General features: G+C 45.2%; 1 protein-coding gene across 5 annotated transcripts in view; it reads left to right on the top strand.

Moving 5' to 3' along the window:
- The window catches only part of ZKSCAN1 (zinc finger with KRAB and SCAN domains 1), a 69,920-nt gene that overhangs the window by 19,846 nt on the left and 33,873 nt on the right, over positions 1-16,201 (top strand). The window contains exons 2-4 of one of the 5 annotated variants that reach the window (XM_004781834.3): positions 4,425-4,496; positions 13,394-13,909; positions 14,156-14,309. In XM_004781834.3, coding sequence (XP_004781891.2) covers positions 13,484-13,909; positions 14,156-14,309 — 580 coding nt within the window. In that variant the 5' untranslated portion in view covers positions 4,425-4,496; positions 13,394-13,483. The other 4 variants (XM_013050647.2, XM_004781836.3, XM_013050649.2 and 1 more) reach the window with 4 other exon arrangements.

The following is a 16,201-nucleotide window of genomic DNA, read 5'->3' as shown; positions in this document are numbered from 1 at the left end:
CAAAGCCCTGTGCCCAGGTGTCCTAGTCTTTGCAGAGGAAGCCATGCCTCTTGCTTCATGTTTGGACTGTGTGCTGCTGTCCATGGCCAAGACTTGCTCAACTGCTATTGAACTACACTCTTGGATCATTCGGAGTTCACAGCCCATGAGGAGCCCTGGGCCTTGCTCACCACTATTGCTGTCAAAAGCTCCATCTTCCACATCCAGTCCTTTCCTACTTATTTTTTCCAGATGTTCCATCATGGATGGTGGCTACAGAATGTGTTGTAGACTTTTCCATCTGCATGCAGAACATTTAGCCCTATTACATTTTAACTCACCCATTCCTTGTTTGGAGCATGGGTGTTGGGACAAGGGTTGCTTTTCCTCCTTCAACGTCCAAGTTAACGCTGTTGGCTTAGGGTCATGTACAAATCCAACTTTCTGTTCCCAACATTCCCATATATAACGTTGATAAAACAGGAAACAGTTTGCATAAAGTACCTATAAAAGGATCCTGTTGAACAGGAAATGGGAGAGAACCCAGTAACAGCTGGCTCTGGAGAGTACATTCAAAGTTGCTGGGAGTTTGTTAATATGATTTGGGTCTGTTAATTTAACCAACTAAAAATTCCGTCCAACTCTGCCCTTCCCTGGCTTCCATCCAATCGGCAAGCACTCATGGAGGGCTTGTCCCACCAGAATAAGATCCATAAACACATTATCTTCTCTATAAAGTAGTATCTCTAGGTATTTGTCCTTTGTTTTTTGTTTTGTTTTGTTTTTCGTTTAAGTCAGTGAATTAATATATAATGTATTACTGGTTTCAGAGGTAGAGGTCAGTGATTCATCAGTCTTATAAAACACCCAGTGATCATGGCCTCACGTGCTCTCCTTAATGTCCATCACCCACTTACCCCGTCCCTCCACCCTTCTCCCCTCCAGCAACTCTCAGTTTGTTTCCCGTGTTTAAGAGTCTATTATGGAGGGACACATGCACCCGAATGTTTATAGCAGCAATGTCCACAATAGCCAAACTATGGAAAGAACCTAGATGTCCATCAACAGATGAATGGATCAAGAAGATGTGGTATATATACACAATGGAATACTATGCAGCCATCAAAAGAAATGAAATCTTGCCATTTGCAACAACATGGATGGAACTAGAGCGTATCATGCTTAGCGAAATAAGTCAAGCAGAGAAAGACAACTATCATATGATCTCCCTGATATGAGGAAGTGGTGATGCAACATGGAGGCTTAAGTGGGTAGAAGAATAAATGAAACAAGATGGGATTGGGAGGGAGACAAACCATAAGTGACTCTTAATCTCACAACAAACTGAGGGTTGCCGGGGGGAGGGGGTTTGGGAGAAGGGGGTGGGATTATGGACATTGGGGAGGGTATGTGATTTGGTGAGTGCTGTGAAGTGTGTAAACCTGGTGATTCACAGACCTGTACCCCTGGGGATAAAAATATATGTTTATAAAAAATAAAAAATTAAAAAAAAAAAAAAAGAGTCTATTATGGTTGGTCTCCTGGTATTTGTCCTTTGTACTCTGCTTGAGCTTTTTCATTCTAGTGTTCTAAGATCATGATCAAGCCTCTTTTAATCCAGCCACGCCATCTGTAATTTTTCAGACTCGCAAGTCTTAAATATATATCCTCCTAGACTTCCACTTCTGGCCATATGGCAGCCAAGATGAGCAGAGAAACCCTCCCCATATAGCGCACTGAGAAATGATGGGTTTCATGCAAAAACCATCTTCTACTTACTCATGAATGAGCTGATGGGAAAGTAAGGGAATTCCTTGGAGACCAGAAATGACAAGAAAGCCGTCATCCAGCGGGATAAGCACATCCTCAGAGAGACTTTTCCCTGGACTGTCTGCTCTTCTCTGGCACCCAGAATATGGGTTTTAATAGGCCACATGTAAGGGGGAATGGGAGACAAAGCCAGGGATTGAGTCTTCTGCCTAAAGCTAGGAATCTCAAAGGACAACACCACAAAAGGTGAATAAAAGTAAAACCCACACCAGAGAAGACCATGGGAATATGTTGCTATTTTGGGTCTTGGAAAATTCCTAAGCACAAGGCCACCCTGACAAAGGTTTGGTACCTGAAATCACACTGAGTGACCAAAAGGATCTCCAAGTACATTTTTTAAAAGATTTTATTTTTAAGGGCATCTAAAATCTGTTAAGCATCTGACTTCAGCTCTGGTCATGATCTCAGGGTTCTGGGATCAAGCCCCATGTCGGGCTTCACGCTCATCGGGAAATCAAGTCATACCACTCCCTCTCCCTCTGCCTCTCTCCAGCTTGTACTCTCTCTCAAATAAATAAAATACATTTTTAAAAGATTTTATTTATTCATTTTGACAGAGAGAGGAAAGAGAAGCAGGAGGAGTGGGAGAGGGAGAAGCAGACTGCCTGCCGAGCAGGGAGCCCAATGTGGGGCTTGATCCCAGGACCCTGAGATCATGACCTGAGCCGAAGGCAGAGACTTTAACCCACTGAACCACTCAGGCACCCCCCAATAAAATATTTTTTAAAAGAGTTTATTTTTAAGTAATCTACACACCCAGCATGGGACCCGAACTCACAACCCTGAGATCAAGAGCTTCGTGCTCCACCAGTGAGCCAGCCCTCTAGCTACATTTAGCTAATAGTGACCCCAATGTATTCATGTTTCTGGGTACAAGAGTGAATCAAACAGATTCTCACTCTAGACCCAGCACCCACCTGGCTCCCACAGGGAGAACCCTGAGTAGCTCACAACAGGAAATCACTAGATACTTGAGAAAACACCCCAAGAGCCCTAGTGCCTGATGTCAGCAGCGCACTTGGAGATGTGTCCCCTTCAGAATTAACCCCACCAGTTTTCCCAAGCAAGAGCCCACAGTTTCTGGAGTGCCCTTCCGAAACTTTTACTTGTTCTGGGCAACCTGCCAGGCCTAAAGTACATTGTTTCTTTGTAATAGTAAATCATTACATTTAATGGTACTTCGAGTTCTTTTGAAACTCTTATGCGGATGTCACCTGATCTCACTACCAGGGCTATTCTCCAGTAGGTGTAGAACCTTGGGGTCACCAGCACGATTTCATGTAGACCCTCTGACTACGTGTGGGACCAACAATCTTATTTCTTGGATTCTGTCCTTAGGAAATAATCCGAGATGTCTTTAATGATCATGGGCACAGATGTTTTGCTTTTCCTGTAATGCCACCACCACAGTGTCTTCTTTGGTTCTTGTCTCTTTCCCCCCATCCTGATGTCATTGCTGTGATTTCCTCTTCTGATCTAGATTATGATATAAATAACAATAATCGTGGTAAGTAACATTGAGTGTTCACCATGTGCCAAGTGCTTTGCTGTGAACTTTATACACATTCAGTCATTTAACTCACACAGAGACATTGTGAGATTGGCGTCACCATGATCAGCTACCAGTTATTATCAATAATTATCAAATATTGTAATTATTAGTAATTAACTATCATCATTTTACAGATTAAAAAACTGAAAGCTTAGAAAGAGGTTATTAAAAAGCCCCAAACATGGGGCAGCTGCGTGGCTCAATCAGTTATGTGTCTGCCTTCAGCTCCGGTCCTGATCCCAGGGTTCTAGGATCCAAGCCGGCATTAGGCACCTCGGTTGGCAGGAAGCCTGCCTGTCTCTCTCCCTCTGCTTTCCCCCCTGCTTGTTCTCTCTCTCATGTCAAATAAATAAATAAAATCTTTAAAAAATAATAATATAAATAAAAAAGATATGACATATATCTGAAAGCGGAGGGAAAAGGGGTAAGTGGTGATAGGTAGATATTTAAAATCTTTAAATAAAGATTTTATTTATTTATTTGACAGATCGCAAGTAGGCAGAGAGGCAGGGGGGGGGGTAGCGGGAAGCAGGCTTCCTGCTGAGCAGAGAGCCTGATGTGGGGCTCCATCCTAGGACCCTGAGACCACGACCCACCCGACAGGAGCTGAAGGCAGAGGCTTTAACCCACTGAGCCACCCAGGCGCCCCCTGTAATTGCTTTTCAGTTTTCAAGTTTTGGGGGGTTTCCCCCCCCCAAGTGATCCCTCCCAAGGGATAGGAGTCATGGATCCACTGCTAAGTTCAGTCCTTCTCCTGAACTTGACTTGGAACACAGAGCAAATCTGCAGCCGTTAAAGCCCAGCGAGCCTTGCAGCACAGAAAGTGGAGCAAGGTTGAATTTCTCAGGTAAAAGTGAAAGCCAGGGTTGTTGTAGGTTGTGAAAGCACCCGGAGGGCGAAAGTTTTCAGAGTAAGCTCCTTTCAAACTGCTGTAGTAGCATATGATGCCACATGGACAAAACACGTGCTATATATATAGATATAATCAATCAATCTATCTATCTATCTATCATCTATCTATCTATATCTACGTTGATTGTGGAAATACATCCTATGTCCACAGGCCAAAATATTTGAAAACACCACGCACTCCATTGGACGACGTCTCGGAGCCAGAGAGAAGCTGGCAGCGCAGGTTTGTGAAACCAGACACCCCGGCTTCATTTTGCTCGCCTTCTGTTGACACACCCTTGCTTCAGCGGCTCTGCCACAGGCATGCAATTACCAAGAATTATTATTGCTTGATAATAGCTATAATTACTGGATGGAAAGCACAGGAGAAATCGAATTATCATATGGACTGCTGTGGGAGCCGGGCAGCCTGGTTGTCTGTGGGACTTCGGAACCCCGCCTCGCGTCGGTCCCCCGCGTTAACTCCCGGCGCACAAGCCGGGCGGGGGGAGCCTCGCGGCTGGGAGCTTGAGCCGAGCACCGAGGCCCGGAGCCGGGTCCAGCGATTCGGCAACCGAGATGCAAAATCCTCCCGCGCTCCTAGAGAGAACCCGGAAGTGCAGCGCAGTCCCGGAAGGCGAGGTGCTGACACACTTCCGGCCTTTGTGACTCATTGTGTCTGTGTCGAGGCGTCGGGAGGGCCTAGGTCCGTGTGCAGCGCCCTTCGGCCGGCCTGAGCCCCAGAGTCAGCTCCCCTTTCTCGCCCAGCGCCCCCAGGCCGCTCCCGGGGCTCACGGTGAGACTTGGGGCCGGCCTCTGGGGAGGGCGGGCGGCGCCGCAGGGTGTGTGCGTGAGGGTGGGCTCTGCAGCTGCGGCCCCGGGGTCCCCTCCAGGAGGCGTGGACGGAATGTGGAGAGAGCCCAAGCCCCTGTCCGTCCCCAGACCCGGCGGTTGGAAGCGCCGTCCCCCGGGAGACGTCCCAATGCGCCCCAACCCGCTCCCCGGGCCCAGGCTTGGAGGGGGCGAGGGTCTAGGGGCCGGGGGTGCACGGAGACCTGGGGAGAAGCGGTCTGCGGACCCCTTCCGGGCCCCTCGCCCGCAGTGTCATCATTGTCACTTGACGTTTCTGAGAACCGGGTTCGCGATCGAGCCGACCCCTGTCTGATATTACTGCCATCCCTTCGTCGCTTTGCTTTGATTCCAGTGAAAGGCTTTGGGGACTTTGTTGTTGTTGTTGTTTCTTTTTTCGGGGTCCTTCAGGACCTCAAGGTGAAAAATGCGGAAGGCTGAGCAATGGACACGTTCCGAGGTGCCGCTTACGTGTTTCCAAATCACCTGCTTCTCACCCCACCCCCACCCCCCAAGCGGTTATTAAAAGAGTATTTGAAGCTTAGAGTGGATAAAGATGTGATTTGGATTTTATACATCCCACGCGCTTTCTGTCCTGCGGAATATTTTGAAGACCTTTAAAAATGATCTGTCCGGAAGATTAGGTGGATTTTTCTTTTCCCCGGTTCTGGATTACTCACTGCTTATCTTGGAGCGGGTGAAGAGTGAAGGGAGTTTGTGGAAATTGCACCAGGCCACTAGGAGACTGATGGCCTGAGTGACCTTGGATAGTACTCTTCTCCAGCTCTCAGTTTTGTCATCTTTGAATAAAATGAACTTGGTTTTCTCAAAGGCCCTTCCAACTTTGAAAGTATTTGGTCCGTGTAACTGAAAAATTCAGCCACAGTTCAGCCTGACACAGCGCCCCTCCCCTCCCTTTCCTGCAGTGCCTCTGGCACACAATAAGATACTTTCATTATAGAGAGTGGCTGTTACATGGCCTGGGACCAAAGAAAGCATTTATTGTACAGGCCAGTGCAGGGCGGATTGGAGGTGGTCAGTAAATACTTGTTGAATGGAATTGTGGAGCATTCATTGTAACCAGATCAACGAAGTACTGTTGGTATATATGCTGGCCAAATGTGGAGAAATGGCTTACATTACATAGGGAACCAGAATGATAATTTGCCCCAGAATAGATCTCCGAGTTTGTGTTGTCTCTGAATTATCATGCAAGATGCCTGTTAGTTATTTCAGGCCGTTTTCACCAGTGTTAATGTATAAACAAGGAAACTAGCTACTTAATATACATAGTCTTTTACTGATTCTCTGCTTGATCTAAACATTTAATTTTTTTCTGACTTTATATTGCATCTAAATACAATTAGGTGAGTGGTTATGTTAAATTTTACCTTGTCATTCTGAGGTACTCGGTATTCTTTGGGTAGGTGGCTGTCTTTTAAAGGGAGCCTTTTCATATTTAAAAAAAATATTGGGGGACGCCTAGGTGGCTCAGTCAGTTGTGTCTGCCTTTGGCCCTTCAGCTCAGGTCATGATCCCAGGGTCCTGGCATCGAGACCCGGGTTGGGCTCCCTCCCTACTCTGTGGGGAGCCTGCTTCTCCCTCTGCTGCTCCCCCTGCTTGTGTTCTCTTGCATTCTCTCTCTCTCAAATACATAAAATCTTAGATTTTTTTTTTTTTTTTAAAAGCTCTGTTCAGAAATCGGGATGGGGTGGGATGCAGTTTGTTTAAACTTTCAAGACTGTGCCCTAGAAAAGACTGGCTTGTTTAGAAGACAGCCTTTGAAATAAACTGAGCTTGTAACTCCAAGCCCTTTTTGTAAGAAAATTGTTGATATTCATCCTCGGTGAAAACCAGTTGCTGGGGGTAATCTTATCTAAATCGGATAGGGTGTCAGAATGTTTTTCAGCTCGGAGGGATCCCAGAGGTAGTTTTCTGCTCCCCCCCCCCCCATGTGACAGATAAGGATACTAAGTGCCAGAGAGGTTAAATAACTCACTTGGGGTGTGTAACTTATTTTGGGAGACTAGAATGTAGGTATTCCAACCTTCGCTGCTTTCAGTATTATAGGACTTCTCCTGTTGCTTAGTCTTTTAAGCGGGCTGAGAATTGTAAAGCACAGTTATCTCTCTTACTATTTACTGAAAAAATTAAAGCACCTCTCTCTTGCCTACCAAATGCTGGACCCTGTTTTAAGTGCTTTATATCAGAGCGCATGGAAGCCTCTGCCTTCAGCTCAGATCATGATCTCAGAGTCCATTTGACATGATTCCTACTCGCATCTCCTGCTGTGTCTCCTTAGCCACACTGCTCTCTGGTAAAAACAGCGGGTGACAGATGAGGCCCATTCTGGGTCATCATCCTTCCTCAGCCCCCCTCTTGAAAAGAATGTGTGTGTACCCAGTAGCTCTTGCTTACCGCACGTGTTGGGACAGAATGAGCTCGGTATGGTGGTTAGAGCTTGAACTGAGGGGTCCCACAGACGGAATTTCAAATCCTGGCTCTACCCTTTAATTGCTGTATGACCTTGGGTGTGTTCTTTAACTTCAGTAAACTTGAGTTTTGGCAGTGTAAAGGGAGGTGATAATAGTAGCTGCTCTCTGCTGAGACTGTTCCGTGCAAAACTTTATATCTGGTCCACGGAGAGCACTCAGTGAACACCCGCCCTTACTGTTAGGCCTCTGAGCGAATGTTCTTGAATTGAACAACGATGGGGGGGGGGGAGTGGCATTTCAGCTAAGCTCTGAAGAATGAGGAGGATTTCAAAAGGCAGAGGAGACTGGGAGAGGAAATGCCAGACGCTGCTGCACCGGGAGACATGGATGGCGATCAGAATCCAAGGCCTCATTAGAAGATGCTCGTTTTGTGGTTAGAAAAGGCTCACACGGGAGAGGGGAAGAAGTCGATGATGGACCGTGAACTGTGAGGGGAAGCTAGGACCAGGTACTGGGGGGTTGATGCCTGGAAGGCATCGGGTTTTGGTAAAAATAATCTGAGAGTAAGGTAGGGCATGTAGTAGTGGGAAGGGGGACCTGATGGATCTCGATCATTCTCCCCGGTGCTTGGGAGACCAAGCAAGGAATTCAGTTCTCCTTGAATCCATGTAAGGAGAGGAATCGAGGCAGGTGAGATCCTGGGTTTTAGTGACTAAGGTATTAGTAGAATATCTGATCACTAATTGCCACTAACGGGAAATAAGTGGCAGGGGGAGAGGTGCTATTTTGAGTACTTCTTGTTTTTGGAATTAAACTGCCAGGTCCTCTAACGGGTAAGTACAAAGACGACTTTTCCGTCTTCGAGGGGCATAGAATTTAGTTGGGAAGTGATAGAAACTGCAGCCCAGATAATATGAGGAGAATATACGTGACATAAATAAGAAGAAAGATCGAGGGTGTTCAGAAGAGGAACGTATCTTATTTAATTTGGAATATCAAGAGAGATTCTGTATTTTGAAGAGTAAGTACAAATTGGACCAACAAAGTTGTTATGGTGGGAAATTGTGCACAGCAGAGGCTTGAAGAGGGAACATCACACCTTGTGCGAAGGGAACATAAATGGCCAGATGGGCTGAAATGTGTGTGTCTGTGTCTGTGTGTGTCTGTGTGTGCGCGCATGTGCATGCAGAGTGGGGGAGTCACTACTAACAAAAGTAGTGGGAGATCAGACTGGAAAAGTAGACTAAGGTGTATTCTTTGAACATGAACTTGGTAGATTCACTGACTCTAATTGAGGGGAAGGAGGGAATGACCAGAAGCATTCTTTGACAATACTGCACCAACCTCGGTTAACAAATCGTGTTGGACTGGGGAGAAATTGCAGCTGGGAAACCAGGGGACCCTGTCACCAGTCTAGACAGGAGATGGGGAGCCTGAATTAGGGTGGTAGAAAGTAATCATGGGAGGCGTAGCAGGAAAAGGTAGTCTTTCTTTTGACTTTGCAGAATGAAATTAGAGAAACTAAGGCTCATAGGAATTATTTAGCCTCTAGTTGAGAAGAAGCTAGGAGTGATCTCTCGGCCTGCCCACTCACTGCCTCTTCCGGTGGAGGAAGCGTTCCCAGGGAGGTCTTGGCCATTCTGATGCCCCAGCTCCAGGGTGCCTCTTGCTAGAAGCTGCCTTGTTGACACATGAGTTACTTCGCTAGCTCCTCTAGCGCTGGTGTTGAAACCTCCTTAGAACGGTTGGCACGTTCTGCTTTGTACTATAATTATTTATGTAAAAATGGGAGTCATCTCTGTGTTCCCCGCAGTCTAGGAGGACACTCTGCCTACTGTAGATCTGGAGATGTTTAGGAATTTGAATGATTGTAGCTGGAAGGACTTTACAAAAGCCGCTCTGAAGTTGAGAAACATCTGTTTTACTGCAGCAAGGACAGTGGGTGCAGAACTGGTCTGAAGGAAATCAGCGGGCAGGGCTGGAGGATGGTTTGCCCTGGGCTTCACCAGCTTAAAAATCATGGGGAAAAAAAGGACTGAATCCTCACATTCTCTCAGTTTATATAGAAAGCCTTTTTGGAGGTAGTGTTTTCTTTTTTTTTTAAATCATCCTCATAGTCTGCTACTTTAATAAGGACTTTAATTTTTTTTCTTTTTATTATTTATTTATTTATTTAAAAGATTTTATTAGAGATCACAAGTAGATGGAGAGGCAGGCAGAGAGAGAGAGAGAGGAGATGGAAGCAGGCTCCCTGTTGAGCAGAGAGCCCGACGCGGGACTCGATCCCAGGACCCTGAGATCATGACCTGAGCCGAAGGCAGCGGCCTAACCCACTGAGCCACCCACGCGCCTGAGGACTTTAATTTTTTTTTAAGGGCAAAAAAGTTAAGATAGAAAAACTAATCTGTGTGGTAAATCTCAGATTAAAGTCATAGTTTTTGCCACTGAAACAGTCCTCACTTTGGTGTCACGTATGCTAGAGCTAGAATGATACGGAGAAGATGAACGTGGCCTCCGCACAGGGATGCTCTGCAAATTCATGAAGTGTACTGCTAAAGACAAAACGAAACAAAAAACAGTCCTCTCCCAACCTGTTTTTGGACACACACTCCTATCTGTAAAAATTACTTTAAAAATTGTATACATGCACTCTTATCCCAGCATTTTGTATAATAAAACCAAAAAAATACATTAAATTGTGCTATTGAAAAATAATTTTTGTGCTTTAAATGCACGAGATTCCTTTTCCATCAAAATTATTTATAATCTTTTTCATGAGAGCCATGTAATTAAAACTTCCTTGCTAGTTTAAAATTCCTGACTTGAGGGGCGCCTGGGTGGCTCCCTTGGTTAAGTGTCTGCCTTTGGCTCAGGTCATGATCTCAGGGTCCTGGGATGGAGCCCTGTGTCTGGCTCCCTGCTCAGCAGGGAGTCTGCTTCTCCCTCTGCCCCTCCTCACCACTTCTGTCGTCTCTCTCGAATAAATAAAATCTCAAAAATATAAACAAATAAAATTTCTGGCTTTGGATGGTACAGCAGTTGGATGCTCTGTTTCTAAATCTTGAATTTGGTGCTGTTGAATTGAAAAAGAAAACCTCACAAAGATTTGTCAATTCAGGTGGAAGAAAACACATTGTCAGCTCCGCTTAGTAACTCATGACTGGTCCTGTCCACCGTGCTAAATTTTGGTTGTTGAAATTCAGCTAGTGCATCTCCATTTCCCATACCTTTAAATCACCTGTTCTTAAAAACTCATCAAAAGGTGGGATGCCTGGCTGGCTCAGTCAGTAGGGCATGATCAATGGTTCAAGCCCCACATTGGGCATAGAGCCTACTTTAAAAAAAAAAAAAAAAATCAAAAGGTGTTTCATGTTTTAAAAACCAGATTTTTAAGATTCATAAAATTCTTCATTTGGAGGATTTTAAACAGTAGAAATTATTTACTTGTTTTTCAAATGTATAGATGATGAAGTTTTTCTGGGATACTGAGTATCATTTTTGGCAGTAAAAATTACATAACAGTGGAACTGTTTCCCAGCATAGGACTGTTACCATAATAGTCTTTTTTTTAATTTATTTATTTATTTATTTATTTATTTGACAGAGAGAACACAAGCAGGCAGAGTAGTAGGTAGAGAGAGAGAGGAAGAAGCAGGGTTCCCACTGAGCAAGGAGCCGGATGTGGGACTCGATTCCAGGACCCTTGGGATCATGACCTGACCCAAAGGCAGTTGCTTAACCAACTGAGCCACTCAAGTGCCCCATAATAGTCTTTTGTAACATTTTTTCCAGCTACTTTGTTACTTATTGGTTGACATCTTGTTTGATTTTAGATTGACATTGGTTTTTACTTCCTAATCTGGGTGAGTAAGACCTTTCTGTAGATAGAAGCTTCATCTGTACAATTTGTTTCTTCACAGGTATCTGCACCATTAGCATCTCCTCAAATTGTAGTTTCTCTGCCAAAGTCTTTAGGCTGCTTGTCTTTTTTCTTTTCTTTTGAGCTGTAATCGACATATAACGATATGGGAGTTGCAGGTATACGAAGTAATGATTTGATATTTGGGCAGAATGATCATAGTTAATCTAGTTAACATCTAGAAAAAAATATCAGATTTTTTTTTTTTGCTTTTTTTTAACATAAAGATTTTCCTTATTTATTTGAGAGAGAGAGCACAAGCAGAGGGTCAGCAGAGGGAGAGGGAAAAGCAGACTCCCTGCAGAGCAGGCAGCTCGATGTGGGACTCAATCCTGGAACTCTACGATCATGACCTGAGCCAAAGGCAAACACTAAACCAGCTGAGCCACCCAGGCACCCAGAATGTTTTTTCTTGTGATGAGAATTTTTAAGATCACTTGGCAACTTTCAGATAACACGACACAGTATTACTAACTCTGGTCACCACTGTGTGTATTATATCCTGTGGCTCATTTATTTGAGACCCGGAAGTCTCTCATTTGACCCCCTTCGCCCAGCCCCCGTTCTTCTCTCTTATGAAAGCAGGATTCATTCAATGTAGATAAAATAATCTGTTATTCCACATAACCGGTCTCAGATAAACTGGGAAATGCCACAGTACCTAAGAGTGAGCATGCGAAACAAGAGCACTTTGGCAGCTCTCTATGGGGGAGGGAGGCTCCCACTTTTTCCTTGGGATGCACTCAGTGACATGGGACCGGTCAGCATTGAACCAAGGGAGGGTGTTGGTGGCAGTCACAACACGCCATCTGTAAAATGGCACTAGTGGTTGTGCCTCCTTGCTGGGGCTGCTGGGGGAGGAAAGAAGATGATGCGAGGACTGCTTGAAGCCTGATGCCTGGCGCCCGCTAAGGCTCTTCTCTCACCGGGCTGAGTGCTTAAGTGTCTGGTGTCCTAACCTGCCATCCCCCAGAAGGTTAGGTGTTCAGACTCACGCAGAGTCCCGAGGCTCGAATTGGCCTAGTGGAGGTTTTTCTCTGCAAACCATTTTTTTTTTTTTTTAAGAATTTCTTTACCCGAGGGACACCTGAGTGGCTCAGTTGGTTAAGCAGCTGCCTTCGGCTCAGGTCATGATCCCAGGGTCCTGGGATCAAGTCCCACATCAGGCTCCTTGCTCTGCCTCTGCCTGCCTCTCTGTCTGCCTGTGCTCACTCTCTCTCTCTCCCTCTGTCTCTGACAAATAAATAAAATCTTTAAAAAAAACAAACAAAAAAAAGAATTTCTTTACCCGAGGGGCACCTGGGTGGCTCATTGGGGTAAGCCTCTGCCTTCAGCTTGGGTCATGATCTCAGGGTCCTGGGATCGAGCCCCACATTGGGCTCTCTGCTTAGCAGGACCCTGCTTCCCCCTGTCTCTCTGCCTGCTGCTCTGCCTACTTGCGATCTCTCTGTGTATCAAATAAATAAATACAATCTTTTAAAATCATTTTCTTTACCTGAGAGAAATGGAGACAGCACAGGCAGGGGGAGGGGTAGAGGGAGAGGGCCTAGCAGACTCCCTGCTGAGCTGGGAGCCCAACACGGGGCTCGATCCCAAGACCCTGAGACCATGACCTAAGCCTAATCAGGCGCTTAACTGACTGAGCCTCCCGGGCACCCCTTTTAAGATTTTATTTTTAAGTAATCCCTACACCCAGTGTGGAGCTCAAACTCAGCACCCCAAGATCAAGAGAGTCACTTGCTCTCCCGACCGAGGCAGCCAGGAGCCCCTCTGCAAACCTTAATATATAAAGTGACCGTGAAAACAGTGCACCTCTGGAGGCTTTTTCTTTTGCCTTTCAGAGGTGTTTTCAGTGCCTCGATGTCCAGCTCTGTGTGAAGTGCTAATAACACAGGTCACTTCTCATAAAAGTACTAATAATTTTGTTTCCTGTGTCAGGAACGGCACCGAAACATACCAGCGAACATCTCCTAGGCCAGGAAGGAGAGCACAGACCCTGTTTGGATCAAGTCCACCCCCTGAGCCTGAATGATGACTGCAGAGTCCAGGGAAGCCACAGGTCTGTCCCCCCAGGCTGCCCAAGAGAAGGATGGGATCGTGATAGTGAAGGTAGAAGAAGAAGATGAAGAAGACCACATGTGGGGGCAGGATTCTGGCCTGCAGGAGACGCCGCCTCCCGACCCGGAGATTTTCCGCCAGCGGTTCAGGCACTTCTGTTACCAGAACACTTTTGGGCCTCGGGAGGCTCTGAGTCGACTGAAGGAACTTTGTCATCAGTGGCTCCGGCCAGAGATCAACACCAAGGAGCAGATCCTGGAGCTGCTGGTGCTGGAGCAGTTCCTTTCCATCCTGCCCAAGGAGCTCCAAGTCTGGCTGCAGGAATACCGTCCCGATAGTGGGGAGGAGGCCGTGACCCTCCTGGAAGATTTGGAGCTTGATTTATCAGGACAGCAGGTAAGACGAGGTGAAACCGATTCTCTGTAAGTAGCGCCTGGGCTTTAAGCTTGGGGCAAAGAGCAGGTTACAGTGGAAAGCTGGCACTCGTCATCCTTGTGGTGGTGACTTTCTGCTCTGCTTGGATGCTGAAAGGTGTGCCGGCCTCCTGCTCCTGCGTCCAGGGGTCCGCTTACCAGCTTTTGGTTTGTTTAAATTCCTGTTTTAAAAGTGATTTACCCACAAGCCCACCCTGTTTATCCTCAGGTGCCAGGTCAAGTTCATGGACCTGAGATGCTCGCAAGGGGGATGGTGCCTCTGGATCCAGTGCAGGAGTCCTCGAGCTTTGACCTTCATCATGAGGCCACCCAGTCCCATTTCAAGCATTCAGCTCGGAAACCTCGCCTCTTACAGTCACGCGGTAAGAAGCAAGGTTTCATGTGGGGAAAAAAACCAGCTGGGTGGGGGTGCCCTTACTGTGTTGCTGAGGGCCTGTAGTTAAAAAAAAAAAAAATGATGGGTTTTTTTTTAAATCATTATACATTATAGTCAGTATTACTAAATATGGGGAGAATCTAATTTACAGACCAACCTCAGAAGATAATGTTACTGAGAAGGTAAATGAAATGTATGTCATGAACTTTGGTGGACATTACATTATTCTTGGAGTTGTTAGCATTTTGAATGTCCAGCAGTTTTGTTGTTTTTTTTTTTAACACAAAATTGCTGGGAAGAGGTAATATATTTCCAGCCTGGGTTTTAAAACACTGGCTAATATCATAAGTTACCTTGAAAAGGATCATTTTTAATTTAATTTTATTTTATTTTTAATTTTATTTATTTGTTAGTCAGAGATCTCAAGTAGGCAGAGAGGCAGGCAGAGAGAGAGAGATGAGGAAACAGGCTCCCTCCCAAGCAGAGAGATTGATGGAGGACTTGGTCCCAGGACCCCGGGATCATGACCTGAGCTGAAAGCAGAGGCTTAACCCACTGAGCCACCCAGGCGCCCTGAAAAGGATCGTTTTTTAAAATACATTTTATTAATGTATAAAAATGTAGTATAGCCTCTTTTTCTCTCTTTCAGAAATTTTAAACAGAAAAGGATGGAAAAAACATTTTGTTTTTGTTTGAGGAACATGAGAAAAATCATTTCAGGTCATACGTAAAAATCAGTTTAAATTTTTTTTTCCTTTCAGGGAAATACTAACAATATCCTTAACTAATTTAGAAATCAAAGTAGGTGTGTAGACTATCAGTAAAAATAAGAACATTAAAAATCCCATTGTTCAAGAAGCGTGGATAGAGGCACATTTCTCAACCAGGGTTCATTTGTGATGACATTTAAGGCTGGAATACTAGAACTTCAGAAAATATTCTCCTCTTGTGCATTCTGGAGAAATCTGTAAATCACTGCGTTGTGATGATTGATCCACCACTGTCCATCCAGTCACGCTCGTGTCCTGTACAGGGTTTGGGAGGTTTTTCCATGCTCTGCACGGAGGGAATCAGAAAATTGAAGAGGATATTGGTAGCTTTCAGTGCCAGATTAGAGCTTCCTGTCCCCAGCGTAGCAGTTTTAGAAACCTGGGCACGGACCGTTGATGCTTAGTAAATAGTTTTGCAGGGAATTCAGCCATACGACTTTACCCCCAAATCCCTCTCAGGGCTGTTCTTCCAGAGTCTTTTTCCTAATTCTCAGAAGGTAAAAATGCTAACTACTTGGTCTTTCTGCACATTTTGCTTTAGCTTGCTTTATAACTGTATGGCTTGAAATAGTTACAAGGTTTAGTAATCAGTTTCAAATTCATTTCTCTTACGTCTTTGCAGCTCAGTAACATCATCTGTTTATCCAGTAACATTTCCAAATCTAATACAGCTGGGCAAGGGAAGATTTTAATTTTTGCAGTTTAAAAATCTGTATAGTTGTTCTTACACATGGCCTAGTGGATCGTGTGTGACCATCAGCAGTGATCGTCTGCTAGACATCTTGTCTTAGGTCAGTGCCGACCCACATTTCTGCGAACTAGCAAATGTCTCATCGACATTTGAACCTTATAGAACGTTTAGTCAGAAAACTGTGGCTAAGTGAGGAAGAAAAGTAGGAGGACCAAAAATGGCCAGAAAGGACCCACTCTTTGTGCCCTGTGTTTCAAGATATTACCACTAAAGATTGTTAACGCTCGTGTTATATTTTCCACAACTCAAGGAGATTGTGATGCTCTGGTGCTGTTCCTTGGACTGGAGAAAATTAAATGGTGAGCCAGACTTGAATCATGGACCGGAAGTTACCCACTTCCATAGATAAGGAAGACT

This window comes from Mustela putorius, unplaced genomic scaffold (genome assembly GCF_011764305.1).
Source record: "Mustela putorius furo isolate JIRA1106 unplaced genomic scaffold, ASM1176430v1.1 tig00000139_pilon_pilon_pilon, whole genome shotgun sequence".
Classification (NCBI taxonomy): domain Eukaryota; kingdom Metazoa; phylum Chordata; class Mammalia; order Carnivora; family Mustelidae; genus Mustela; species Mustela putorius.
The sequence above is the reverse complement of the archived record's forward strand: the minus strand, read 5'-3'. Positions and strand labels throughout refer to the sequence as shown.